The sequence below is a fragment of the Malaclemys terrapin genome, chromosome 3, assembly GCF_027887155.1.
Source record: "Malaclemys terrapin pileata isolate rMalTer1 chromosome 3, rMalTer1.hap1, whole genome shotgun sequence".
In the NCBI taxonomy this organism is placed as follows: domain Eukaryota; kingdom Metazoa; phylum Chordata; order Testudines; family Emydidae; genus Malaclemys; species Malaclemys terrapin.
This window is the reverse complement of record NC_071507.1, coordinates 1,666,943-1,694,289: the sequence shown is the minus strand read 5'-3', so window position 1 is coordinate 1,694,289 and position 27,347 is coordinate 1,666,943. Positions and strand designations below refer to the sequence as shown.

Sequence of the window (27,347 nt, the reverse complement as noted above, 5' to 3'; positions counted from 1 at the left end):
TTCCATTAAGGACACTATTTTACACACTTACCTTCTCCTTTGATCTCATGGGGGTAACCAATCACAGCTGTTTCAGGTACAGCGGGATGTTCATCCTTTAAAAAAAAATGTAGCAAAATATAACAGCCCCCTATTTCAGGCCATGTTAGGTATGTCTACACTGTAATTAGACATCTGCGGCTGGCCCATGCCAGCTGACTCAAGCTCAAGGGGCTGCGGCTAAGGGCTGTTTAATTCTGGTGTGGACATTCAGGCTCGGGTCCCCACACATCGCAGGACCCAAGCCCAAATGTCTACACCACAATTAAACAGCCCCTTAGCCCAAGCCTGAGTCAGTTGGCACATGCCAGCTGCGGGTTTTTAATTGCAGTGTAGACATACCCGTAGTGTACAAGAGCCTATGCAAGCTCTTCTAGGAATTGCAACAAGTTGCTAACTGTGTGTGAAGTTCTTAATACCTTTCCTACTTTTCTGAGCCTTGTGTAAGTGCACAGTACCAAAAGGTCAACTTCTGCATAAGAACGGCCACACTGGGTCAGACCAAAGGTCCATCTAGCCCAGTATCCTGTCTTCCGACAGTGGCCAATACCAGATGCCCCAGAGGGAATGAACAGAACAGGGAATCATCAAATGATCCGCCCCGTCTCCCATTCCCAGCTTCTGGCAAACAAAGGCAAGGGACACCATCCCTGCCAATAGCCATTGATGGACCTATCCTCCATGAATTTATCTAGTTCTTTTTTTAACCCTATTATAGACTTGCCACATTAATGCTGTGCTTAATGAAATTAACAGGAACCATGTGTGCCTGTCTCAAAGCAGCATTTAACCCATTAGTTCTGGTTCAAAAGGGCCCTGTTTTTAAACAGCTGAATAGTATTTTCTGACATCCCTTTTGGCTAATAAGAATAAATCCAGAAAAAAAATGCATTCTATATATACTTGGGATTAGCCCCTATGCAGCCAACCACTACCAGTGACTGGAGCAGCTGCACTGCTGCAAACCCCAAGTACAGACAAAGCTGTGGGTTGCACTAACTCAGCCTCTCCTTGCTGGAAATGAGCTTTTCTTGCCTACACCTTCATTGATGCAGCCCCAGTCACTGCTGATCCGCAAGTACAGTCAAGGCCTTGAGCTTCATTCTCCACCGCTTTGCACTTTGGGTAGTCGTCTACACCAAACCAAGTGCAAAGCATCTTTCTTATATCCACTTTTCACTGGTGTAAATCTGTGCAGAAGGTACAGGACAAGGCAGTGGAGAATTGGGCCTCAATCTTCCAACAGATGGAAGAGGCACTGCCAGGCTGAATATAGATCTTTATGATTTATTATATGGCTTCAGAATACAGACTTATTCTGCCCATGATTCATAGTTAATATTGACAGTCTTTCTACACTGATAGAGCAGATCATGTGTACAGGCGGATAGAGCATATATTCATCGTAAACCAAAAATGGGTTATGCTATTTTAAATTTGATTAAAATATGGAAGAAATCTTTCGCTTAGCTGGGCTTCTCTGAAAAGCAACCTGCATGACAATATATAGTTGTAATCATATTAGGTCTTCAAAAAGCTATCATCAAAAGTTTGCACTAATGTCGCTAAGAGAGTTATTTGTAGATACGATATTACAATCATTCCTGCAATGTAAAGATGATTTTGGTTTATCGAATTTCACATCTGATTAATGTTTGCAAGTGAGGCACATAATATGCAAATAAACGCTCAGGTCAAGCTGTATATAGAACTGCTTTGAGAGACGGTCTGTTCAGTTCTGTGGCTACCATGACCTCTCATCTAGATGATGGGCCAATCCTCAGCTGCTGTAAATTGCCTTTACTCCATATTTAATGTTGGAGAAGGTTACAAAACACGCTCAAGTAGTATAGATAGGCCTGAGCCACAAAGCTGAGAAAAAAACATTAACTCCATCAAAGCTACTGGTGGGAGAAGCTAGAGGGACGTTTTGAAGCCTCCACCATCCAAATGTAAAACTGCAACGGTATGAAGTCACAGGTGTATCTTGAAGAGATGAAATACGATTTAGATCTTATCAGTTCAAACAAAGGAATTGCATGTAGCCCTTCACTTTGATATCCTCCATAAAAAACTATCTTACCCTGAATGAGCTTCATCCATATGCCCTTCCATGGTTTACATAACAAGATTGTTTTCTTCAGCATAATTACTGCCTTGTGTACTTAGTATCAAGGGTGTGTGTAGGTGAAACCTATACGAGAAAGATTCAGTGGCAGCAATGTTAACTCTTACACATAAACCGATGGGCTAGATCTTCCAGCGATGTACAGTACCACAACTCCTTTCAAGTACCTGGAACACTTCTGATTTTTACCAACTGAGGATCTGGCCCCATGCATGAAAAGCTTTTCTGGGGTATTGAAAATTACCATGGCATCTTCAATCTCTGCAGTTCCAAGCCTGTGACCGCTGATATTTATGACATCATCCATCCGCCCTGTTATTTGGTAATACCCCTCTGAGGATCTATAGGCACCATCCCCTGTGAAATAATAACCTGTAGCAACAAAGAACACCATCCCCTGTGATCAACAGCAGTTAGTATAATAATTCATTATCAGTATTTGTGGTTATTATTTTTATTATTACTGTATACTTTTAGCCCCTTTCAATCACAGATCTCAAAGCACTTTACAGGCACCGGTTAACTGAGCCACACACCACCCCGGAGGGCAAGGTTTTGTTACACCCACTTCACAGATGGTAATAGCCACCCACTTCTAATTAGAAATTTGTATCTTGGATGAGGCACTGGACTGGAATGCAGATCTGGGCTCTATACCCAGCCCTGCCACAGCCTCCCTGTATGACCTAAAGCAAATCACTTATTCTCTCTGTGCCTCAGTTCTCTGATGTAAAATGAGGAGAACACTCCTTCTTTTCTCCCAGTGAGTGATCTGTCTGGTCTGCTTAGGTTGTGGGTTTCAGCACCACGGGAATACAAACAATAATGATAATCAAGCATTCTGACAAAATCCAAAGCATTCTGCTGTCTCTCCAAAGGAGAAGTGAACGGCCCCCTCGCCAGCATCCTTCTCCCAGGGCCCCATAAGGCACTGACACCCTTAGCACTCTGCATACACTTGGCTTCCCTTCACACACACTCCTACAGGAGATCACAGTTTAAGAGCCAGGAGTTAGCCCTTAAACCCTGCTTAGGTGTTGATGTCATGGACATCCCATGTATGTTTATGACATGATGTCCATAATACCAGGATTTAGCTCCAGGAGAGGCTGCATGGTTCAGTGGATAGAGCACTTGAGCGGGACTCAAGACACCTGGGGCTTATCTACATGGCAAATCAATGTGTGGCCAGCCAGGGAGTGAATCTATAGCACGCTAGTTTGACACACATTAACTGGCCATGTAGACAAGCCCCACATTTCATAACACCCTTGAGAGGTAAGAAAGTATTATCAGTAAAGGGGATTGATCTACTCCAGGTCACACGGTGAGGTAGTGACAGAGCTGGGAAAAGAATCCAATAATCTTGAGTTCCAGTCCAGTGTTCTACCTGTTAGGTCGCACTGACTTCCTGATGGTTACTTTGAATTATTAAAAACAAACACACTTGTAAGATTGTTTGAACACACAACCTGTGCCTATCATAATGCACACAAACAGGTTTGCTTGGGTGTCAAACCCCCCAGCTTCAGAACTCTGATCAGTGGCAGAAAGACTGTCAAGAGGAATCTTTTCATCTTTATGTATTAAAAGAAATACTACTTTCAAGGGAAGTGATTTTGAGGACGTGGAATTCTGACACTTGGAAACTGTCTGCTGAAGAGAAAAAGATCAGCTGGTTCTGACAAATCGAGGTATTGCCGAACACATGAGTTTTCGGACACGTGCTGTGGAGATGGGTTTTTTCCCCTGTCCCACTACCAATCCATCAATGCTTCTCCACATTTCTTTGGGTCATTCCTGCAATTGTTTCTAGGCATTACAAGGCAGCAGTGGAAATGATGGGTGAAATTAGATGGTAGTGTTTGCCAGGATGAATTAACTCCCAGCGAGACAGTGCAAGATGATCACAGAACAAAGATATTTTTGGTGGCACGATAATAAGAGGATATTTTTGGTCAGTCTTATTTTCGCAACAGAGAAAAACAACTTTCTAAGCAAAACAAGTTGGTTTGTAACAAATTCATCCCTCCCTAAGTCTTCATTATTATAGTTGTGCTGCAACCCATGGTCACTGGAACCTCATTGCACCAGCTGGAAGAAGACCAAATCCTCTGGCTCTAAGAGTACGTCTACACTGCAGAGAAAACCCCACGGCTGGCCTATGGCAGCCGACTCAGGCTCATGGGGCTCAGGCTGTGGGGCTGTTTCATTGCTGGGGAGATGTCTGGGCTTGGGCTGGAGCCCAGGCTGTAGGACTGTGGGGTGGGAGGGTCCCAGAGCTTGGGCTACAGCCTGATCCCAGACAGCTACCCGGCAATGAAACAGCCCCACAGCCTGAGCGCCAGCCACGGGTTTTTCTTTGCTGTGTAGACAGACCTGTAAAACACAACTGCATTTCAGCAGTTTTGATTCAATCCAGTAGAGGGCAGCTGTAAAGAGACACAGTAGCCAATTCACTAGAACAATATCTTGTATAGCACTGCTGAAAACCTGCTGGGTACTAATATTGTAGTCCATCATTCTTCCCTTACACCGTCCTTACCTGGATACAGTTTGAAATAAGTATCTATAAATCTCTGATGATCTCCATAGATGGTTCTCGCCAGGCCAGGCCAGGGCTGTGCAATGCACAGGGCACCAGAGACGTCATTTCCTTCTATAACTCTTCCCTGTTGGTCCAAGCACAGGAAGGATCATCAGACCAGATGGGAAACATCCCAGATTAAAGGAAAGTAGCTAGTTAGTACGATCTAGCTATGTGGAGCCGGATTCTGATTTTACTCGTTTTACATTGACTTCAAAGGTGTCACTCCTGTTTCACACCAGGGCAAGTGAGAGCCCTTCACATTCTGCAGATTCGCAGACTCGGTGTCTATTATTGCAATGGTTAAGTCTTAATGTTTCCCACTCACATTTTGGCAGCAATTGAAATGTACTCGCTAGAGGAATTACTGTGCATTGTCTGTGTCATGCTTTCATCATTCGTGCACACAAATAACAGAGCATGTGATTCTATGACTAATACGCTATTCAGACAAAAGGAAAGACAGGTGACCCCTTGGAGTGCAAAGAACAATACAAGCTTCACAGAATCCCACTCTTCAGCATTATGGTCCATATGCTGGATTCAAACTGGTGCCAGAGCAGAGCCCAGCTCAGTGGCAGAAAGGCTGGCACCTTCTTGATCCCAGAGCTGCCACGGCTGACTCTGTGCCCAGTACAGGCACAAGGCAGCCCTGAGTGTCCTTGCAACAGCACCACATCACCGCTCTCCATGCCACCCTCCCAACTCGCACCCACACGTCCCTGGGCCACAGCCTCCTGTGGGAAGGCAGCGTCCTTCCTAAGCCACCTGACAGCCAGGCTGAGTGGACTGCTAATAGCCCCAGAACAGCTGTTGGCTAGAGAGGCCAAGGCCCCTCAGAGCAAAGATACCGCCAAGCAATATGAAGAAAGGGACACAGCATCAGTAACTCCCATGACCCAAACCACAGTAGTGAACTTGAGTCCCTTCCTCTCCCTCACTTAGGAAGTTACTGCAGCTGTCACATCACCAATTATCTGCCTGCCTGAGACAGACACTGTGAAGAGGAGTTAAGTATTATTCTTCCTATTTGATAGCTCAGGAAACTGAGGCAGAGAGGCTAAGGGTTAGGTTTTCAAAGGTATTTACATGCCCAAGATACAAATAGGTGCCTAGCAGGATTTGTGAAAGCATCCAAGCAGGTTTAGTGCCTAAGTCTTGTTGATTTTAAGGGGCGTTAGGGGCCTAACATGCTTAGGTGCTTTGGAAAATCCCATTAAGCATCAAAATACCTTTGAAAACCCGGTCCTAAGCAACTTGCCTAAGGCTACACAGCAAGGCCCCAAGTTTTCAATCAGGCCTGTGTGGGTGGGCCCCTCAGCCCATGCCAAAATCCACTGCAGCCTATGGGGCACTGCCCACACAGATCAGGCCCCAAATCAACAATACAGACTGGCCTGGAGCTCATATGTTTTGGGTCTTCACCCTGTGCCCAAGGTATTAGACAACACTGCCTCACCACTGGGCAATGAAAATATTCTCCCTGTGGGAAAAGGGGCCGCTAAGAATGGAGACATTTTGTCTAAGGTCATGTACCCAACTTTCAGAATATATATTTCTCAGCTGTATCAATGAATGATCACAGACAGACACGCCGAGCCTGACTCTAGTGGAGACTGTGTAGGGCACTGGTTATACAGGGATCACAGGAGGGTTTCATTGGCTACAATGCACATTCAGCATTGTTAAGGAGAACAATTCCCTACAAAGCTGTAAGTTGGCTGTGTTCCCAGTGCACTTCATCACGCCAGTCCCGTTGGCTCCAGCGAGACTATGTGTGAGTAAAGTTACACACCTCTATGAGTGTCTGCAGCACTGGTACTTACATTATACAATCATCACTATCACATAGGAGTCAGTCCAAAAACATTACCGTGCTACTCGCCGTTGGCTTTCTAACTAGAATATTTAAATATACATGAATACGGCTTGATTCCCTACTGTATCATTGGAACAGATGAGGCACAAAACATTCTCCTAAATGCTTTTGGCATGAAATAAGGGAATTAGCCGGACAACCCCAGGGCAGCATCTCCGGCAGCTCTTGTCCTGCCTTTGCACCATTGCCCCCAGTGGCAGAGCACAGTCCCAACTCACGTTCTCATCCATCAGTGCCGGTATAATCCCAAAGAACGGTCTCATTGCCATAGCAGGAATGATGTCAGCTCCTTCCTCCGAGGGCCGGGGAGCAATGCAGATGCCGCCTGTTTCTGGAAGAACAATGGGAAAGTTAAAGAGGCTGGGACACATTGGAACGGCAGGTGAGGCTGGATAAAAGCAAGCACCTACTTTTCTCAGCTACACAAGACCAGCAAATTACAGACACCCTCCCAATTAATAACACTTGGATTGTTGTAGTGAATGTGATGGTCCCAGGATATTAGAGAGACAAGGCAGGGGATAATACCTTTTATTGGACCAACTTTTGTCGGTGAGAGAGACAAGCTGACACCGAGCTGACCTGAAGAAGAGCTCTGGGTAGCTCAAAAGCTTGCCTCTCTCGCCAACCGAAGTTGGTCCAATAAAAGATGTTACCTCACCCACCTTGCCTCTATAGCACTTTGAGGCAGAGATACTGCTTTGCCAAACAGTACCTAGAGTATACACCAGGGGTCGGCAACCTTTCAGAAGCGGTGTGCCGAGTCTTCATTTATTCACTCTAATTTAAGGTTTCACGTGCCAGTAATACATTTTAATGTTTTTAGAAGGTCTCTTTCTATAAGTCTATAACATATAACTAAACTGGTGTTGTATGTAAAGTAAATAAGGTTTTCAAAATGTTTAAGAAGCTTCATTTAAAATTAAATTACAATGCAGAGCCCCCCGGACCGGTGGCCAGGACCCAGGCAGTGTGAGTGCCACTAAAAATCGGCTCGTGTGCTGCCTTCAGCACGCATGCCATAGGTTGCCTACCCGTGGTATACACAATACATTTCCTCTCCATCTGCTGGATAGTGCAGTGTACGAAGTCGAGAAAGATCTGAGCTCAGAAATGATTTTGAGAATCCAAACAGCTGCTACATCATCATATTCTCCTTTAAACCACTCCTTTAAACCCACCTGTGCCATGATGCCTACAAGACACCTGGCCATAGTTAGCCACTGGTGAGCTGTGACTACTGCTTGTCACACTGTTCATACCTGTATCACTGTTACCTTGTGCTCACCCCATCTGCCATCCACCTGTTGTAGCTCAACAAACTTCGATTGTAAACTCTTTTGGACAGCGACCACCTTTCTGTTCTGGTTGTGTAGAGCCTAGTAGAGTGGGGCTCTGGTCTCTAGGTGGTGCCATAACAAGAAGACTGGAAGAATAATTAATATATGCATTCCTTTCCTCCTCTTTTCTCTTTGACTTTCTTTCTGCACATTATTTTCTAAACACTTCACCACTAAGTTTGCTCTCCTCTGAACTCGCTTCACATCTGTGTCTTTTGAACACCAGGGTGCCCAAAACCATGAACTGAAGGTTGGCCGATATATCAGTGCAAAACATCTGGATGTCTTGGCCCTCATAAGCCACACAAAACCAGACGTCCATCTTTATAAAGAGACGACAGTCAGAGATAATGCGGCCCAGGTAAGCAGCTGGCCTCAGGCGCAGGGCAGCATCACAGTGCACTGCATCGGGGTAACTGACTCCCAGGGCTGGTCCTGTGCTCGCTGACACCAATGGCAAAGCTCCCATTGACTTTAAAGCGGCAGGAGCAGAGGAGCGTGGCCGAAGCACCATGCAGGAAAGGAAGCAGTGGCCCATATACTTTGTAGTAGCAGCTGTGGTCTGGATGCACACCAGCATTACAAATGGACTGCATGCCTTAGTCTTGCACCTAGCGACTACACTTCTAAGAAGGAGCAGCCCATTGATTCAGCCTATGCACTCTCTTCCTAGAGTGTGATCCTAAATTAACACACACACTCCTAGAGTTATCCAGGGAATAAATTAATTCCATGGAAATCAACAAGAGCTGAATGTAGTGAGCACTAATGTGGCACTTACACATTTTCAGATTCCTTTCTTATACATGATGCTACCTGGAAAATGCTGTTCAGCCCCATTTCCTACCCCACAAGGGATTGTAGCAGTGGGGATATAAGCACAAAATATTAGGGGATTTATTTCCTTGTGCTGTTTTTACAGCACTTTGAGGAATTTGTATGCAAAGCGCTTTGTGAGACTAAATTACTATTATTACACAGTATTAGAATAGCCCACCCATTAGGGGCATCCTGAGATTATTTTCCATTCTGAACTGAGCCTCTTAATCATTCTTTCCTCATTTCTGCTGGGATGAATGTTAAATCAGATCAGAGATTTCAACCTTAATCAGATCTTTTATATCCTGACACTAATTCAGATGCACAAAACAGAAGCAAAGGGACAGGAATGTTAGGCTTTAAAAATATATGAGCTATGTTCTTGACTGGTGTAAATCCGCATTGCTCCACTGGCTTCAGTGACTACATAGACAGAACCTATGATTTGCCTCTAGTCTCTTCTCTATAACTAGGAGGAGGAGAAGGTATCTCTAGGTGGAACCATAGAGCTGAAGTATCACTCCACTGAAAACAGGCCTCTGAGCTGGCTTATATATCAAATGGAAAATGATTTGGAAAGTCTCTTCCTTCAGGGACAGTGTACACATCAGAAACTTCTGTGCAATGTGCCATGATTGTCTTAAGGCTTGCCAGCACTTTCCTATTTCAGAAAGCATACACCATCCTCTACTAGCACAGACAGAATCCAGGAAGAACTGCATCTAATATTTCACGGTAACGAAGGTGACAGAGTACGAAGCTCATGCTGCATGTACAATATGTCTGTTTAGCTCCGTTGTAGTGGATGTTCTTTACAAGTGAATATTAATTAAAATCACAGTACTGTAAAAGAACATTTAAAATATAGGCCATGCCATCTGCTACACAGCACAATGACTGACTACGTAACAGCCAGTAGAGCAGTGCAGATCCAAGGGGGAGATGCACGGTGGTAGTGGCCTGAATGGGGCAAAATCCCTGAAGAAAGTAAAAAGATAAAACAAAGGCAAGACAATGCAAAGGGTGGGAGGAAATTACAACTTCCCACCCTTATTCACAGTGGGCAGTACCTTAGGCAGAGCCGACGCTCCAACTTGCACTGATGTAATTAAAGGGATGTTTTTTCCACTGATCTAGTTAAACCAGTGCACATTTCTGTGTGGACACTATTAAACTCAGCAATTTAGAGTATCGTGGTAAAGAGTCAACTTCAGCTAAGTTGACACAAGCCAGATTTAAATCAATGTCAGCGTGTCCATGCAGGGGTTTTACAGCAGTTTAACTAATTTGGTCTTTAATTAAGAGAAGGCAAAGAACTCCAGAAAGAGGAAGAATCCACTCCAAAGCGGCACATTGCACAAACTAAATCTATCCAAAGCTGAGAAAGTCAGGTACCCTGGTGTGTGGGGACTTTGAATGTGCACACTTTGCATTTGCTTGTCACATAGTCCAAGCTGACAATGACCTTGATAGAATCTCTCAGCAATTGTCACTCAAGTCTTTGAATACCTCTGCAATGTGTTAAGCACAAACAGGCTTTTGCTTAAATATCACACATGCATGCTTCTTGTTTCACCTATTTCCTTAAATATTTCCTGTTGACAGTCACCAAAACCTTCTCTCCTCCCCCACCCATTTTGAGTGCTCCTACACGCCTCCGACAGAGTTTGTAGCACTGCAACAAAGTCAAAGCCACAGCTGTTCTATTCTGTACTGCCCAGTAAATTCAGTACTTTGGAGACCAACACAGATGTTCTTGGTCTTAGAAACAAAGTGTGCTCCTTATCTACTTTCTGCTTCTGTCTTTCCATTCAATAAATCTAGTAATTTGTGGAGCAACTCACAATCCATTCTTGGGTCAAACTTTACTTACAAATTAGTAGAAAAGAGTTAACTTTTCTAGGTCACTACTTTTTGTTAACACGTGTTTCAATGTGAATATGTCTAGCTATCTGGCAAACATTCATAATCTTATTCCAACTGAAGCTGATGAGAGTTTTGCTGGGGTTTTTTAATGGGAACAGGAGCAAGTCCATTAGCAGAAGCCATATACCCTTTGTGTGACTGAGAAAGAAGAATCTAAGCACTGAAATGCCCTATTAAGAGACGTGTTTCTAAGAACAGCCCTTATTTATTCTATAAAACAATTTAGTGCCTCTAGAATCATTTACAACAGTTTACCTTTGGTGTCACTCTAATTCAAAAGCTAAACAGTCTCTCTATTCTACATCATTTAAAACTAGACTGAAAATCACACCAACTTTGAATCATATTATCACTCACAGCACAGACACCACTGCCTAATATTAACACTAAGGCCATGCTTCCACTACGACTTACGTCACTCAGGGCTGTGAAAATAACACAATCCCCAAGCGACATACGTTTTGCCAGCATAAGTGGTCGTGTGCACTGTGCTATGTTGGTGGGAGAGTTTCTCCTGCCGACGCAGCTACCACCACTCACTGGGGCTGGTTTAGGTATGTCGACGGGAGAGCTCTCTACCGTCAGCATAGAGCAGCTACACAAGAGATCTTACAGTGGCATCGGTACAGCTGTGCCCCACTAATATAGACATGGCCTAAGAGCTACCTTAATTTCTCTCTCTCTCTCTCTCACACACACACACACAAATTCTCACTCATAATCCCTCTCTCACCTTATACTCACCCAAATACTTTCAAATGGATTCTTAAAGTATGGTTTGCTAATTTTTATGTCTGTTCAGTTTTATTCTCTGGTGACATACCGCTGCTTCCAAAGACAATGTTCCATAGAGGACAAAGGCCAATTAATAATGTAAATTACATTGATTGCGAAAGGTGAAATGTAACTGACACTATGGTCATCAATTCACCTGCTGAATCGGCAGTGGATGGGAGGCTAGGGAAGTGGGAGGGATCTCCTTTGGCAGAGGAGAGGGAGAGGGCCGTGTGAGGATATGTGGACTATTTCTTTAAGTCTGTAGCAAACAGTCAGGCAGGAGGGGAGCTGGGGAAGGTTCAAGGCCGAAGCTGTAAATCTTTGTGAAGCACAGAAAGGGAGCCAGAACTAACGCTGGCTTCCTCACTGTAACGGAGTTCCTTGTTCAGTGAGAGAAGAAAGTGATTCTTTCCCCCATCACATGATGGGGAAGAACAGGAGCCGGTTGTGGGGGTAGGAGCAGGGAAGGGTCTAGAGGAGGATTTCCTTCAGTAAGAACAGTCAAGATGACCTCAGGGTACGTCTATATTGCAATGAAATGCCTGCGGCTGGCCCAGGTCAGCTGACTCAGGCGCACAGGGCTGCTGAATTGGGGTATAGAGGTTTGGGCCCGGGCTGGACACCGCAAGGGGGAGAGTCCCAGAGCCTGGGCTCCATCCCAAATGCAAACGTCTACACCTCAACTAAAAAGCCCCTGGGCTCGCGGGGCTCAGGCTGAGTCTGCTGGCACGGGCCAGTCACAAGTTTCGATATACCCTCTGGGACTAGACATAGCCAATCCAGGCAACAGATTAACAATATGGGCCTGTCACTCACACTAAACCCACCCTAAACCACTCTGGTCATGTAAAGACACCTAAGGAGCAGATTATATTTACATCCAGGTTAAGGCACCTTTCCATTACTAGAGCACTGCAAAATGGCCTTAGTGCAGAGGTGGGCAACCTACGGCCTGCAAGCCACATCCAGCCCACGGGCCCGTCCTGCCCAGCCCTTGAGCTCCCGGACGGGGAAGCTAGCCCCTCTCCCCCGCAGCCTCACCTTGCCGTGCCGCCAGTGCTCTGGGCAGCGCTCTGGGCAGCGCGGCGGCGTGGCTGGCTCCGGCTGGGCAGCGCGACTCAGGGGCGGATTTACCAGTGAACACAGGGTGCACTGGCACAGGGCCCCCCAACAGGGGGCCCCAGGGACTGGCACTCAGGCAGCTCAGCACCAGCGACCCCCCGCGGGGGGGGCTGCACTGTGGGGGCAGGGGAGCAGGGAGGGAGACTCACCTGCAGCCTCAGGGGAGCAGGTGGGTGGTGTGGGTGGCGGGAGTGCGGGGAACATAGCCGGAGGACTACCGGGTGGCGGCGTAGCCGGCTGGAGAGAAGCGGCGCTTTGAAGGGGAAACTGCTGCTTCTCTCCAGCTGCACGGCTGCCCCTGCTCCTCCCGAGTCCTCCGCCCATCTTCGCAGGGCCACATTCCGAAAGGGGCTTCAGAGGGGGGGTTGGATAGGGGGTGGGGTCCCGGGGTGGGCGGTTGGGGGGCGGGGGGTCCTGGGAGGGGTCGGTCAGGGGACCAGGAGCAGGGGGGGTTGGATAGGCGTGGGACTCCCGAGGGGGGAGGCATGTCAGGGGGCGGGGGTGTGGCTAGGGGGCAGGGCAGTCAGGGGGACAAGGAGCGGGGGGGGGTGGATGGGTCGGGGGTTCTGAGGGCGGGAAGTAGCGGATAGGGGGCGGGGGCCAGGCTGTTTGGGGAGGCACAGCCTTCCCTACCTGGCCCTCTGTACAGTTTTGGAACCCTGATGTGGCCCTCAGGCCAAAAAATTTGCCCACCCCTGCCTTAGTGTAACTGAGAGACAAGCCTCACTTCATTAAGATGGGACGCACAAGAACCAGCCTAAGCACACTGACGAATTATGGACGTGCACTCCTGCTTTCTGCGAGATGGCTCAGTGCAAAAGCCCCATTAAGTCGCAACATGGCCACCCTTCCGTTACTGTCAAATAAAGCTACATCATTCACACGGGGAGGGCTGCAGACAGCAAACTGCAAAACAGCATAACAACTTCTCCCCATGTCCCTCCTGAAACAAAACAAAGCACTTTTAACTGTCTTCTCCTATGAACTCTAGTAGCAAAACAAATACCCTTGGCTACACAGTTCTATTTTCCATAGGGAAAAAGGACAAACAAATACCTAGGCACAATCTGTGATTCAATCTTATAGTTTGCTGTACCTTAAGTTGTTTTTCATGATAAAAAAAGTTCAGTTTCAGTTCAATTCTCAAAATAACTACTGTGTGGTTTCCATTTCAGACAGCAGCCTTTCAGTTTCAACTGAACAATGAAAATTGTTTTCTGCTTCTAGAGCGGGTCAAAACTTTCAAATGTTCAAAATTTCAACGCAAATGTTTCATGAAAAAACATTGCTGGGTTTCAGCCAGTTTAAAGAGCAGATCAAAATTTGCTGAAAACTCAAAATGTTAACAAAATGCGTTCAGGGGAAAAAATCTCCGAAAGGTGGCAAAGTTGTCACCACTTTCTAACCATTCCATGATAATTCCTCGTGAACATGTTTTTCCTCCCCATCAGTGCTTTTTACCTGTTTGCCACCAGGTGTCAACAAGGGTGCACCGGCTGTCTCCCACTACATTGTAGAACCATTGCCAAGCTTCATGGTTAATTGGTTCTCCCACTAAATCCAAAACAGTAAAGAAATAAGGGTGAATTCTGGTGAAAGGATTTGTATGCAGTGCGCTTTCCCTTCAATATATTTAGGCTTGGAAGAATTAGATTTTATTGGTAAATATCGGTAGGTGTCAATATCACCATAAACACCAAACCATCCAAAAATATTTCCATTGATAATAATTGAAATTACAGATAGGCAAAGAAAGAAAAATGCTGCTTGAGAACTTATTACAGTTTGATTTAAGAATATTTGCTTTGCATATTTTGACATGTGATTTTGACAATTTGTGTTTAACTTTTTAAATCTCAAAGTCTGTCTCTGAATAATTATTGTCTAATTCCCTCCTTAATTCCCCTCAACTATGAAAAAGTAAATTGATAAAAATTGGGAAAAAAATGCTTAAAGCCCATAATTTCGTGCAACTTTGAAAATTTAAATAGATAAAAAAATTAAAATGCTTAAAAATAATCAATATTATCCATTGAAATTATAAAAAAAGAAAAAGGAAAATCAAGTTCTGTCAAGCCTAAATCCATTGCATGCCTACTGCATGATCTCAGGCATTTCTGAACATAAATAATTTGTCTACACCTACTAACTACTGATAGCATTTTGCTGAGACATGAGAAGAAGCTTAATGTACCTGTGTAATATGATTAGGGCCCTACCAAATTCACGGTCCATTTTGGTCAATTTCACGATGATAGGATTTAAAAAATTATAAATTTCATGATTTCAGCTATTTAAATCTGAAATTTCACAGTGTTGTAACTGTAAGGGTCCTGACCCAAAAGAGGGTTGTTGGGGGGTGTCACAAGATTATTGTAGGGGGCTCACGGTATTGCCACCCTTACTTCTGTGCTGCTGCCTTCAGAGCTAGGCTGCCAGAGAGCGGCGGCTGCTGAAAGCAGAACTGCCGCCAGCAGGAGCTCAGAAGTAAGGATGGGATGGGATGGGATGGGATGGGATGGGATGGGATGGGATGGGATTGCCACCATTACTTCTGTGCTGTTGCCTGCAGAGCTGGGCCCTCAGTCAGCAGCTGCCGCTCTCCAAACGCCCAGCTCCGAAGGCAGCAGTGCAAAAGTAAGGATGGCATGGTGTGGTATTGCCACCCTTCCTTCGGCGCTGCTGCTGACGGGGCGCTGCCTTCAGACCTGGGCACCTGGCCTGCAGCTGCTGCTCTCTGGCCACCCAGCTCTGAAGGCAGCATAGAAGTAAGGGTGGCAATGCCACGACCCCCCCTACAATAACTTTGCGACCCCCCTGCACCTCCCTTTTGGGTTGGGACCCCCAGTTTGAGAAATGCTGGGGTCTCCCCCATGAAATCTGTATAGTATAGGGTAAAAGTACACAAAAGACTAGATTTCACGGGCGAGACCAGATTTCATGGTCCGTGACACCTTTTTCATGGCTGTGAATTTGGTAGGGCCCTAAATATGATGAACCTCACAATTTAAGACATTCCTTTCCTAGGACTGGTGAAAAGCAAAAAGGAATCTAAGGGAAGGTAAGTACTAACTGAAGGTAATTTGGGGGGTATTTAGAAAATCAAAATGATGCTGATGCAAGGGCTGTCTAAGCATCCCAAGCCTTAGAATTATTAACGCTCTATGATGCCACAAGCACAACTGAATTTCTTTGGCATCTTTTTCTGGAGAACGTTATTCTCATAAAGGAATCTAGGAAATGGGGGATAATTCAAAGATATTTATTCAATTGCCCTGGCATTGGGCTCTTCATTTTTTCTACATAAATAGTAACTAAACAACTGTATGTGAAACCTGTATTTGAAAGAACATCCATTCTTAGCCATTCCAAGCCAATCCTCCACTGGTGTAAATTGGCATAGCACAACTGACTTCAACTGAGCAACACAGATTTCCATCTGTTGAGAACCTGTCCCGACAATTCCCTTCATGAGAACGTTTAGTTCCTCTCACCTGATCCCAGGGTTTTTAAGGAAGATCTGTCATACTTCTTCACCCACTTATCTCCATACTTCAGCAGCAGGCGTACAGCAGTAGGTGCACCGTAAAACTGATTAATTTTTAACCTCTGTACAGTTTCCCAATAACGACCTGCAAAATCCCAAATATTCTTCTTTAGTCTGTCTGGTTACGGAACAAAGCTACTGTTACAAACGCTGCACACTTAAGTAAACAGTAAGACAAAACTCTACAGCAACTATTTGCTGTATCTATAGTATAATACTGATGGCACCTTTATTGCCTTGGGTACATACACATTCCTGGTTTGTATAATCACATCCTCAAAAGAAACGGGACCGGTGATAATAGGAAAGAGAATACATCCCCTAAGGTAGCCAGGTCACACTTGATAGGCTCCTAAGCCATATACATGTGCAATTAAACTGCAACCATCACTCCCTCACCTGGGTCAGGATACAGCGGAGTGCTTTCAAACAGCACAGAGGTGCCTCCATTACAGAGTGGTCCATATACAACATAGCTATGTCCCGTGATCCAGCCAATATCAGCCACACAACCAAAAACATCGCCTTGCTGGTAGTCAAACACATGCTGCAAAGATAAACAGTGAGGCTGTTTTTGTAATGCTGAAAGAACCAATCTATGCTGCATGGGATGAATTATTTCATTCAGCCATGTAAAGCTGATACAGGAAGTAAGCCTAAACAGACAGAGGAGATATAAGTGCACAGAGGCAAGGCTGGCCTAGGGACTGGAGGCTACAATACCTCTCATACCAGATCCTATGCTTCTCAGTCCTTAAATCGGACGAACTCCCCTTGGTGTCAGGGGGAGTCTGCAGAGTCACCATGAAGGATGTGACCCCACACTGTGTAGGGACTCGCCTGCGCAGTGTCCCACCAAAGCCAACGGGCTCCCCAGAGAGGCAGAGCTCATGGCAGGTTGCTCCTCAGGATTTAACCAACGCTACAGTTACCAAGTGTTCTGTTTACTTCCCGTTTAATACCCGGGGTATTAATGAAGGAAACGAGGTATCCGTAGGAGACTCACCGACGTTCAGCTTGCCCCAGGAACTCCTCACTCCAGTCACACAGATACAGCCTTTCACATTATATTTTAGATAAAAGCATCTGGAGCTGATTTATACTTCCTCAGCTATCAAAAATGTTCTGCCTAGAAAATCTACCTTCTTGCACCAGCTGATGCATGTTATCAGAGCTGGAAAGTTACAGCTAGATTTACCTTTTAAATAAAAAAACCTGAGAGTTCCACAAAAATCCAACACTCTACTCTGAAATCAAAATCAAAGGGTCATAGAATGGAGCGGCAGGAAAGATCTCATCAGTCAGCCAGTCAATGTCCCTACCAGTGCTGGATTATTCCTACTGTACATTTTCTAGTGCTTGAAAGGCAGTACATTTAAGAGGAAAGCATCTGTGTAGGAAGCAAGACTCTCTGAATGCATAGACCAAAGTTGGGAACCATCTTCTTGGACTGAGAAGCAAACAGATTCGTGGGCCCCACCTTGCTGCTGTTTGAAGAATAAAAAAAGCTGACTGGTGTGACTCCACCCCATTGGAGAAAGGTTTAACAGCTCACCCCATCGTCTTGAATGAATAATCCTCAAATGTTCTAAAATTCACCTCTGAGCTGAGATTAACCCAAAGACGAATATCTAAAAAATTACAAGTGAGTGAGAGGCTGGGACTAGAATTGAAATCTCATCTAGAAACTTCAGTATAATATATGGATTTCTATTACACTCTTCAGGAGGGGATCTCAAAGCACAAACTGCAAGAAGTTAAGCCTCACAACACCGCTTTGGGATGGTCACATTAGCCCCATTTTGCTTATGGGGAAATGAAGGTCCAGTGAGGCTAACAGGCTTGCCCAACATCACATCGCAAATCGGTGGCAGAGGCAGAAATACTGAGTGTTAATACAATTTGTTTGCTCTTCAACAGACAAGCTTCACAAAAGGAGGTCCCTTGTTCGGAATCCATCACCTCTCTGCAGTAAGAGCAATCGGTGCAGTACTGGAGTGCAAAACTAAACCAGTAAATGACCAATGAATTCAAAATGCTCAGGTGGAATCACTGCATCATTTGGATTCTTTACAACCCCCGGGATCTGATTCTCCTAGTAGTGTACTTCCTGAAAGCAAATCGATACTATTTAATTATTAATATGCTCCTGTGTACTTTTCAACTCGATTACACAGATTATGCCACATAATTTGCAAACACTGATGTAAGCAGCCTTGTTCAACAAACAAATGTCCCACATTAATACTGATAAAGCACCAATGGTCAGTTTCTGCAAGTAACATTGCTGAAGTACCTTGTGTGTCACAGCAGCATAAAGCAGATACCCAGCCTGAGTGTGAACAATCCCTTTGGGTTTTCCTGTGCTCCCGGAGGTGTACAGCATGAAGAGCATGTCTTCACTGTCCATGCTTTCAGGAGCACACACAGGGGCCTCCTTGGCCATCTCCTAAGACGAGAGAAGTTGCAAAAGAAACACGTTAGCCTCACACAGCAAATCCTTTCATAACACTTCAGTGTTTCACCAGGGTCCTAGCTACGTACAGAAGAACTGTCATTTCTTCAGGTGATGCCATCTTTTTCTGCAGAGAGACTGGCAATAGCTGAGTATTTACTAAAAGAAAGGCATCGAAGCAGATGAAGAATGACCTGGCATGGATGCTCAAATGACAGGTACCCTCTGTTCCCCTGACTCAGAAACAAAAGAATGTGTGCAGCACACCCCACATAAGCGTTCATGTGGCATGTATGCTGCACCCATTCTCTAGACCCACACTTCTGAGAGTCTCAGGCATTAGAAGAAGTGGATTAATAAAGCCATCTATAAAAACAGCAGGGACTCTCATAGGTTTCAAGACCTTGGGAGGATGAAAGTTGCAGAAAATAGAAGTGTGATTCCCATAAGGAGCCACACTTTGCAATAATAGAAAGGTCTTTAGGAGACAAGTTCCATTAGGGAGTCTTCTTTTTCTCATTCACACTTCTCCATTTAATTTTAAGTCACATTTAGGATTTCCCAATGCCTGCCTCCACTTCCTGGCTAGAGAAGGAGCTGAGAGCCACTGCTGACGATACATGGCATAGACTTGACTTTAAGAGAAAATCCACGTTTTATTTTTCCCTCTCCAAATACAGACCCAGCTAACTTCCTAGTAAGAATCCTTTGCTCCCTACTGGACAATGTAACCCACAAGGCACAGTTATCGGTAGAACTCCCAGCAGGGCGCATTCAGGATGCTATGGGCTCAATTCTGACACAGTCCAGGTGCCAACAAAAGGGAGTGAGGGGAATAAGCTCCTTATATCCCTACTCAAGTTACCCTGACCGTGGGCCTGGCATGCAGGAGTACGGGGGTTCCTGGCATGCTTATTCCCTCCCTAGAACAAGTGACTGGAGAGCGGGTGAAGGCTTAGCTGCAACCCTCAACCCTCCAGGGTGGGAGAGTAGCTTGTCCAATGGTGGGCAGTAGCAATTTGCTGCCAGTATAGGTCAGCAGTAAATCAATACCCCAGCTCACCTCTGGAATATGGAGAGAATAAGGGTGGAATTATGCCTCAACAGGGGTATCTGAGTCACAGTGCCTCCTAGAGCTACTCCTGGGATGATGCAGTTTACACACCACTCCTTGCTCAGGCCTGGGCCTATATTCAAAATACAGCCCCATGAGGCTGACTCCCTATTGCCTTCCACCCAGTGGTGTCATTTACGCCTGTGCAAAGTGGGTGTGAAAGCACTCCCATCTGCTTTAACAGTCTTACATCCCCTGGGCCCAGGTGCATCGGCCCAAGGTGCAAAGCAGAGAGGAGTGGGGTCACTGTGCACATATCAACACTTTATACACCACCCCCTGAAATCAGAAGTTCATTCCGGTGGGAGGCTGATGAATTAATCCTGGCTACAATCTTTCATCCTCAGCAGACTCCTTCCCTCTTTCATCTTCGCGTTCTCCCAGAGCAGCAATCAGATTTTCAGGTTCATTCAGCACTACTTTCCTGCCAGCCTTGCTTACGTTGAGGAGTACGTTACTCACACAAGTAGTCCCATTGACAGTAATTAGACTATTCACAGGGAACTTGATGGGATACCGAAGACAATGGGAATTTTACACTAACTTCAACAGGCTTTGATCGGGTTCCGAGTGCGGTACAACTCAGCATGCCGAAGGACGGCAGAACCTGGCCCTGGGTTAACAAAATCCAGAGGCTGGTTAGTCACTTCCCTGGATACTGAGTTGGTAACAGCTGGCTCTGTGGTAGGTGAAAATGGAACTTCCATAACCTCAGAGCATTAATATAATATAATTAGGGCTGTCAAGCAATTAAAAAAATTAATCGTGATTAATCGCGTGATTGAAAAAATTTATTGCGATTAATCGCGCTGCTAAAGAATAGAATACCATTTCTTTAAATATTTGTAGATGTTTTCTAAATCTTCAAATATATTGATTTCAATTATAACACAGAATACAAAGATTTCAGAGTGGTAGCCGTGTTAGTCTGTAGCAGCAAAAACAACAAGGAGTCCTTGTGGTACCTTGGAGACTAGCAAATTTATTTGGGCATTTGCTAGGCTCTAAGGTGCCACAAGGACTCCTTGTTGTTTTTACAGAATACAAGGTGTACAGTGCTCACTTTATATTTATTTTTGATTACAAATATTTGCACTATAAAAAACAAAACAAAAAATCTGATTTTTCGATTCACCTAATACAAGTACTGTAATGCAGTCTCTTTATCATGAAAGTTGAACTTACAAATGTGGAATTATGTACAAAAAAACCTGCATTCAAAAATAAACAATCTAAAACTTTTAGAGCCTACAAGTCCACTCAGTCCTATTTCTTGTTTAGCCAATTACTCAGACAAACAAGTTTGTTTACATTTTCCCACTTATTGTTCACAATGTCACGTGAAAAGTGTTCTCCTGGCACTGTTGTAGCCGGCGTCGCAAGGTATTTACATGTCAGATGGGCTAAAGCTTCATATATGCCTTCATGCTTCAACCACCATCCCAGAGGACATGCATCCATGCTGATGATGGGTTCTGCTTGATAACAATCCAAAGCAGTGTGGACCAACGCATGTTCATTTTCGTCAGATGCCACCAGAAGGTTGATTTTCTTCTTTGGGGGTTCGGGTTCAGTAGTTTCCACATCAGAGTGTTGCTCTTTTAAGACTTCTGAAAGCATGCTCCATATCTCGTCCCTCTCAGATTTTGGAAGGCACTTCAGATTCTTAAACCTTGGGTCAAGTGCTATAGCTATCTTTGGAAATCTCACATTGGTACCTTCTTTGTGTTTTGTCAAATCTGCAGCGAAAGTGTTCTTTAAATGAATATGTGCTAAATCATCATGCGAGAGTACTATAACATGAAATATATGGCAGAATGTGGGTAAAACACAGAGCAGGAGACATACAATTTTCTCCCAAAGAGTTTAATTTAATTAACATATTATTTTTTTAACGAGCATCATCAGAATGGAAGCATGTCCTCTGGAATGGTGGCCGAAGCATGAAGGGACATATGAATGTTTGGCAGATCTGGCATGTAAATACTTTGAAATGCCAGCTAAAAAAGTGCCATGCAAATGCCCGGTTTTTTAATCACGATTAATATTTTTGAGTTAGTCGCGTGAGTTAACTGCGATTAATCGACAGCCCTTAATATAATATAACGTGCTGCTCACAGTCCAACTAGTTCTGAAGAACCTTTACCCTGAAATGTCATTAGATGGTCAAAATGTACTTTACACATGCCAGATCCAATAAAAACTAGATGTATTAAAAGACTCAGCCTCTTTCTGCTGGTTCTAATTTCCTAATTCTCTTTCTCTCCTGGAACAATCGTACCGTCACTTTCTCACTGATTTTTACTTCTGAATTATTGTACCATACCCTTGGCTTCCTGTCTCTCTTGCTTTGTTTATACTGATTTGAGCCGATTACGTTTGAGAAGAGTAAATCTGTTTCTTAACCATCATTTCAGAAATAATTCAGCAGCTGAGCATCCAGTAAGTGTCCAGAGTGAACTGGTACATGAGAAATCAGGCTGTAAGCATATGCTCTGATGAGTCATCATGTTAGCAAGCACCTAAACCCTGTATGAAAGTGTAATGAAATAACTGCTGGTTCATACGAGCAGTGGATTCAGTTAGTTCAGCTGGGATATGGGAGAGGTTGAGGTCTCTCTTAAGGGCAGAGATCTGGAACAGATGTCCTGCAAAAACAACTCCTCTAGGAACAGCTTTTCTTGGAGAGAAAGTTTAGACTGAAATGTATGTTGTTGTAACTTAAATGACCAGTTAAGTCAAACCCTAGGAAGGGGATAAGCTTGGACTATATCTAGCGTGTGTAAACTCTGTTCAGAACAGGGTACCTGTTACAGGATCATTTCATTTTTACTGGCTCAGTACTTAGCGCTTGTTTCTTCAGTGCCCGTACTGATCTCTCTATTACTGTTTCTTTCCATCTGAAGAGGAGGGATGTTTTAATTTTCTTCTATATAAACTGCTGGAGTTCTTCAGTAGTTACTTATGGTCCATTATCAAACACCATCTTCCCAGGAAGTATATATAATGCAAATAAACTCCTTGGTGGTTTTTGTTAAGGCTGTTGTGGATGCTGAAGTTACTTCTTACTGCTGCTGACCTATACAAGGAAGCATCATTTATCTTTCTCAGGAAAATTAATATGAAGGCACTGCCATACTCAAGTCAGCCATTTGCCCAGATGCACAGGTGCTAAGGTTAGAGTGTTCAGAACTATCATATGCAAACTCCACAGCCTTTTGCTCAATCTTAATCAAATCCTGAACACAGAAATAGCGTCTCACTTCAGCCACCATGTGACATGTCCCAGAATGCTCTCTGTGCAGATCCTGTCGCATTCTTGCTCCATAGCATGGAGAGATTATCAAATACATTCCCCTGAGGTAAACCACCTTGTTCAGTTGGGAGACTATCCTTTCTCACTAGTGTTCCAAAGCCTCCTCTGCCACAAAATTTGACTGGCCATTTATTGTACACCTACTCATTTGGGAGGGAACAGGATCTTTCCAAGCCTCTTCAGCAGTATTCTCCAAGGACACAAAGCAGTTAATCAGTGTATGAACCAGAGAAAATGTCCTTTTTTCCTATTTATTAGAGCATAAGCTTTCGTGGACTACAGCCCACTTCTTCGGATGCATATAGAATGGAACATATATCGAGGAGATATATATACACACATACAGAGAGCATAACCAGGTGGGAGTTGTCTTACCAACTCTGAGAGGCCAATTAATTAAGAGAAAAAAACTTTTGAAGTGATAATCAAGCTAGCCCACTGGGCTGGCTTGATTATCACTTCAAAAGTTTTTTTCTCTTAATTAATTGGCCTCTCAGAGTTGGTAAGACAACTCCCACCTGGTTATGCTCTCTGTATGTGTGTATATATATCTCCTCGATATATGTTCCATTCTATATGCATCCGAAGAAGTGGGCTGTAGTCCACGAAAGCTTATGCTCTAATAAATTTGTTAGTCTCTAAGGTGCCACAAGTACTCCTGTTCTTCTTTTTGCGGATACAGACTAACACGGCTGCTACTCTGAAACCTTTTTTCCTATGGAACTCTCCCAAAAATTCAATGCAACTTTAGTAAACCATCGCCATTACTAAGTCCTGCTGATTCTGGCCTTCAGTATTGTAACAATAAATACATAAGATCAATGCCCAGTGTTGCATGTTCAGTCATCCAATGTTGGTACAGCTGACTCAAGGGGCTGGGTACTGTAACTAAGCAAACTTTTCAATTACAGTGATATTAGTGGAATTGTATCATAATAAAAGGTTCATTGTTATAAACAGAGATTCTTTTCTTATTTATGTCTCCCATTGCTCCCTCTAGAACAGTGGTTCTCAACCACGGTTACACGCATACCCCTGGGGATATGCAGAGTTCTTCCAGGGGTACATCAACTCATCTAGATATTCGCCTAGTTTTACAACAGGCTCCATAAAAAGCATTAGCAAAGTCAGTACAAACTAACATTTCATACAATGACTTGTTTATACTGCTCTATATACTATACACTGAAATGTAAGGACAATATTTATATTCCAGTTGATTTATTTTATAATTATATGGTAAAAATGAGAAAGTAAGCAAATTTTCAGTAATTGTGTGCTGTGACACCTTTGTATTTTTATGTCTGATTTTGTAAACAAGTAGTTTTTAGGTGAGGTGAAACTTGGGGGTATGCAAGACAAATCACATTCCTGAAAGGGTAGAGTAGTCTGGAAAGGTTGAGTGCCACTGCTCTAGAACAGTGTGTTTCCATACTGCCTGCAGCATAGGGTTGTCTCTAATTGGGACGGTAAAGACCAGGCAGGGTGGGGACAAATCCTTTTAAATCTCTGTAAAGTGCCATGCAAAGTTAGGGCACTGTATAGACCACAAATAAAGGGGGGGAATGGGGACACTTTGCCAGGATACGGTCCCAGTGAGGGACCCAGCCAGAAGGCCACAAGCTCATCACCATGAGAAATACAGTCAGATTAAACTGTGGACATTTGAATTTGATTAAATGTTATTTATACAATCTCCATATGTTTATCTCTATGCATCTATCCATGTGGGATGGGACGGGAGCCCAGGTTACGAGTGTGCCCCGGCTCCACTGCCATGTTCCTTGAGAGTGTGCTTTTATGTAAAAAAATATTTAAAATATAATACATTAATAATTAATAAAGACAACCCATCTTTTCTTGCCATTTTCAGCCATATGCAATATCACAACTCCTACTCTTTATGGTGATACATCACAGACTCTGTGGAGTGGTGTGTGTCATAATACCCCAAGGCATTGATTGTTCTTGCTTTTGTTTTCATTTTTTTGAAGTACCATCACACTTCTCTAACTATTTCCATAGCTTGTCACTCTGCAACAACTCACGTGAAGATTTAACATGGCTGAAAGATCTCCCCAAAAGGGTCGTAGAAATGTAGTAGACTTGAGATGATCATTCTTCAGAAAACATTTTTGAGCCTGGCTGCCAGGACTACAACTGCAAGCTCTTCCTCAGGTGCATCAAATCTGTGGCACAGAGCATATTCCAGATACTCCACATGTGGCTGGAAAACTGACAGGTAGCCTGCTTCCCACAGACTCTGTCCTGTTCTTGGGGAGTGAGCACTTCCCTCAACATTCTTTAGGCGTCTGTCTGCCGAGATCCGTGTGACTAACTGCAAGTGCCCTTTAAACACTGTAAGGAGACCTGTATTTACAAGCAAATATGCCTCAGACCCTGCATCTAATTCCAGTCACTTCTAAGCATTTGACAAATCAATCTTACCAAAACAAGCGCCCAATAGGGTCAGAAATAAATTTTACACATCAGGCAAATGATAGATCTCATCATGTCATGTATTTATTGTGACCTTTAGTCAATGCATATTCCGATGGTCATATACCCAAACCAGGCAAGACAAAGTTCCCACGTGCTCCACAGCAAGATGGACTTAAATTTTACAGCACAACCAACGGGTACCTGTGACACTCCAATGCAGCAGCGTAGATTCAGTTCAAATTTGGAGTAATATTAGTGAATTAAATATGAAAATGAATAATTTAGTCTGTGTCAGGATCTTGGGCAAAGGTCAGTAGGACCTTGAGAGCCAGGAACCGAAGCCAAGAGTCAGAGTCAGGAGTCAAGCCGAGAGTCAGAGTCAGAGACAGGCTGAGGGTCAATCCCAGGCATCAGGGTCAGTGTTGAGGTTCCAGGGGTCGACTGGGAGTCAGAATCCAAGTCAGAGCCAACATCAATCCCAGGAGTTCAGAAGCAGGGCAGTCATAGCAACCTCTGTGGACTGTGGGTCGCAGGGGGCAGCCAGGTTACAATTGCCACCAAATGACAGTGTGGGGATATTGGTTGCCTGCAGGCCTGGGTTCAAGTCCTGCTGATCCGTACGGTATCCCTGTGTCATTTATTTTAACACAGAGTTCAATTTCTTTCACACTGTCCCCCTATTTTCAATGTGTTTCAGATTTCTGTATTAAAAACACACAACTACACCACAAAAAAGAGAAGCTGGAAGTTTTTGTCAACTACTAGAGAAAGGAATAGTTAGGGCTTTCGGTACCTTGGATTGCATGGAAGGCAGTTTGGGATTGTGGGATAAACACGGTACCTGAATGTTTCTACTAAAATGATCAACAAGGAAAGACTTAATACCACTGATAATTATGTTGATATTAAGCTTCAGGATTAACTGGTGCCTGGTTGGTTTACATCTCTCAGACCAATAGTTTCAGGTTATCTGCAGACTCGGGGAGACATCACTGCCCCAGTTTATACAGGTTCATGGACTAAGATAGTTTCTGACCAACAAGGCAGGCTTGTTCTTGCTAGTGTTTATTATTAGCTGTACCTCCTATTTAACAGGAGCATACTTGGCCCAGTACATGTATTTTCACTCCTGAGTAGTTTTTTAGCTGCAAAGTAGGGATTTCCAGTGGCAAAAGTGCCAAAGTTCTTTGTTTATTGCTTCTGGCAAACTGACACAGCTACTCTGCATCAAGCTGCATGTTCCCGGTGTAACATCTAAACCACATTTTAATGGTCACGCCTTTCTCCCCCAGGCCATGTAGACTGTAAATATTCCCAAACAATCATTCTCAGTAGAGATGGGACAATTACACTGTCCTTTCCATATATTAAGGCCTCTCCTGTGTCTTGTTTATCCCTTCAGCTCCATACAGTATGTCCAGTTTTGGGAGATAAATGACGTTCTACAGAGCCTGACAGAACCATCCTGGCATGTCCAAACACAGCATGGCTACGACTGTAGTAGTAACGATATATTCTGGAATTCCTGAAGCACTTACTCCTTGATGCTTAGCACTGTTGCAGGCAGAGAGGATTTGGGGTAATTTCCAAGCACCAGACATTGCAGTCCACTGTGGAATGGAATTCAAAGGGCCATCTTCTCAATTGATGCAGCTGCAACATTTAAGGTTCCTGTCCACACTGGGGAGAATCTGTTGTAGTCTGCTCTGGTCCCTCAACGAAAGACATTGTTCTGGTCATTGCAATTAACCAGTACAGTCAGTGCCTGTTAAACATCTAGGACACCTGTTGTGTGTAAATGCAAGGCTTTCTACAGGCAGCAGAAGCTCCAGACACTGTAAGTAACGCCATTTTGT

The 27,347-nt window shown here is 44.2% G+C and overlaps 1 protein-coding gene across 2 annotated transcripts in view; it reads right to left on the bottom strand.

Annotated features, from left to right (window-relative positions):
• ACSS1 (acyl-CoA synthetase short chain family member 1) overlaps positions 1–27,347 on the bottom strand; it is a 66,721-nt gene that overhangs the window by 4,338 nt on the left and 35,036 nt on the right. For both annotated transcript variants that reach the window (XM_054021591.1, XM_054021592.1), the window contains exons 5-12: positions 18,461–18,613; positions 16,564–16,711; positions 16,112–16,249; positions 14,079–14,171; positions 6,852–6,964; positions 4,713–4,839; positions 2,412–2,539; positions 32–95 (exon numbers count right to left, since the gene is read on the bottom strand). In XM_054021591.1, the coding sequence (XP_053877566.1) occupies positions 32–95; positions 2,412–2,539; positions 4,713–4,839; positions 6,852–6,964; positions 14,079–14,171; positions 16,112–16,249; positions 16,564–16,711; positions 18,461–18,613 (964 nt within the window). The remainder of the gene's footprint in view (positions 1–31; positions 96–2,411; positions 2,540–4,712; positions 4,840–6,851; positions 6,965–14,078; positions 14,172–16,111; positions 16,250–16,563; positions 16,712–18,460; positions 18,614–27,347) is intronic.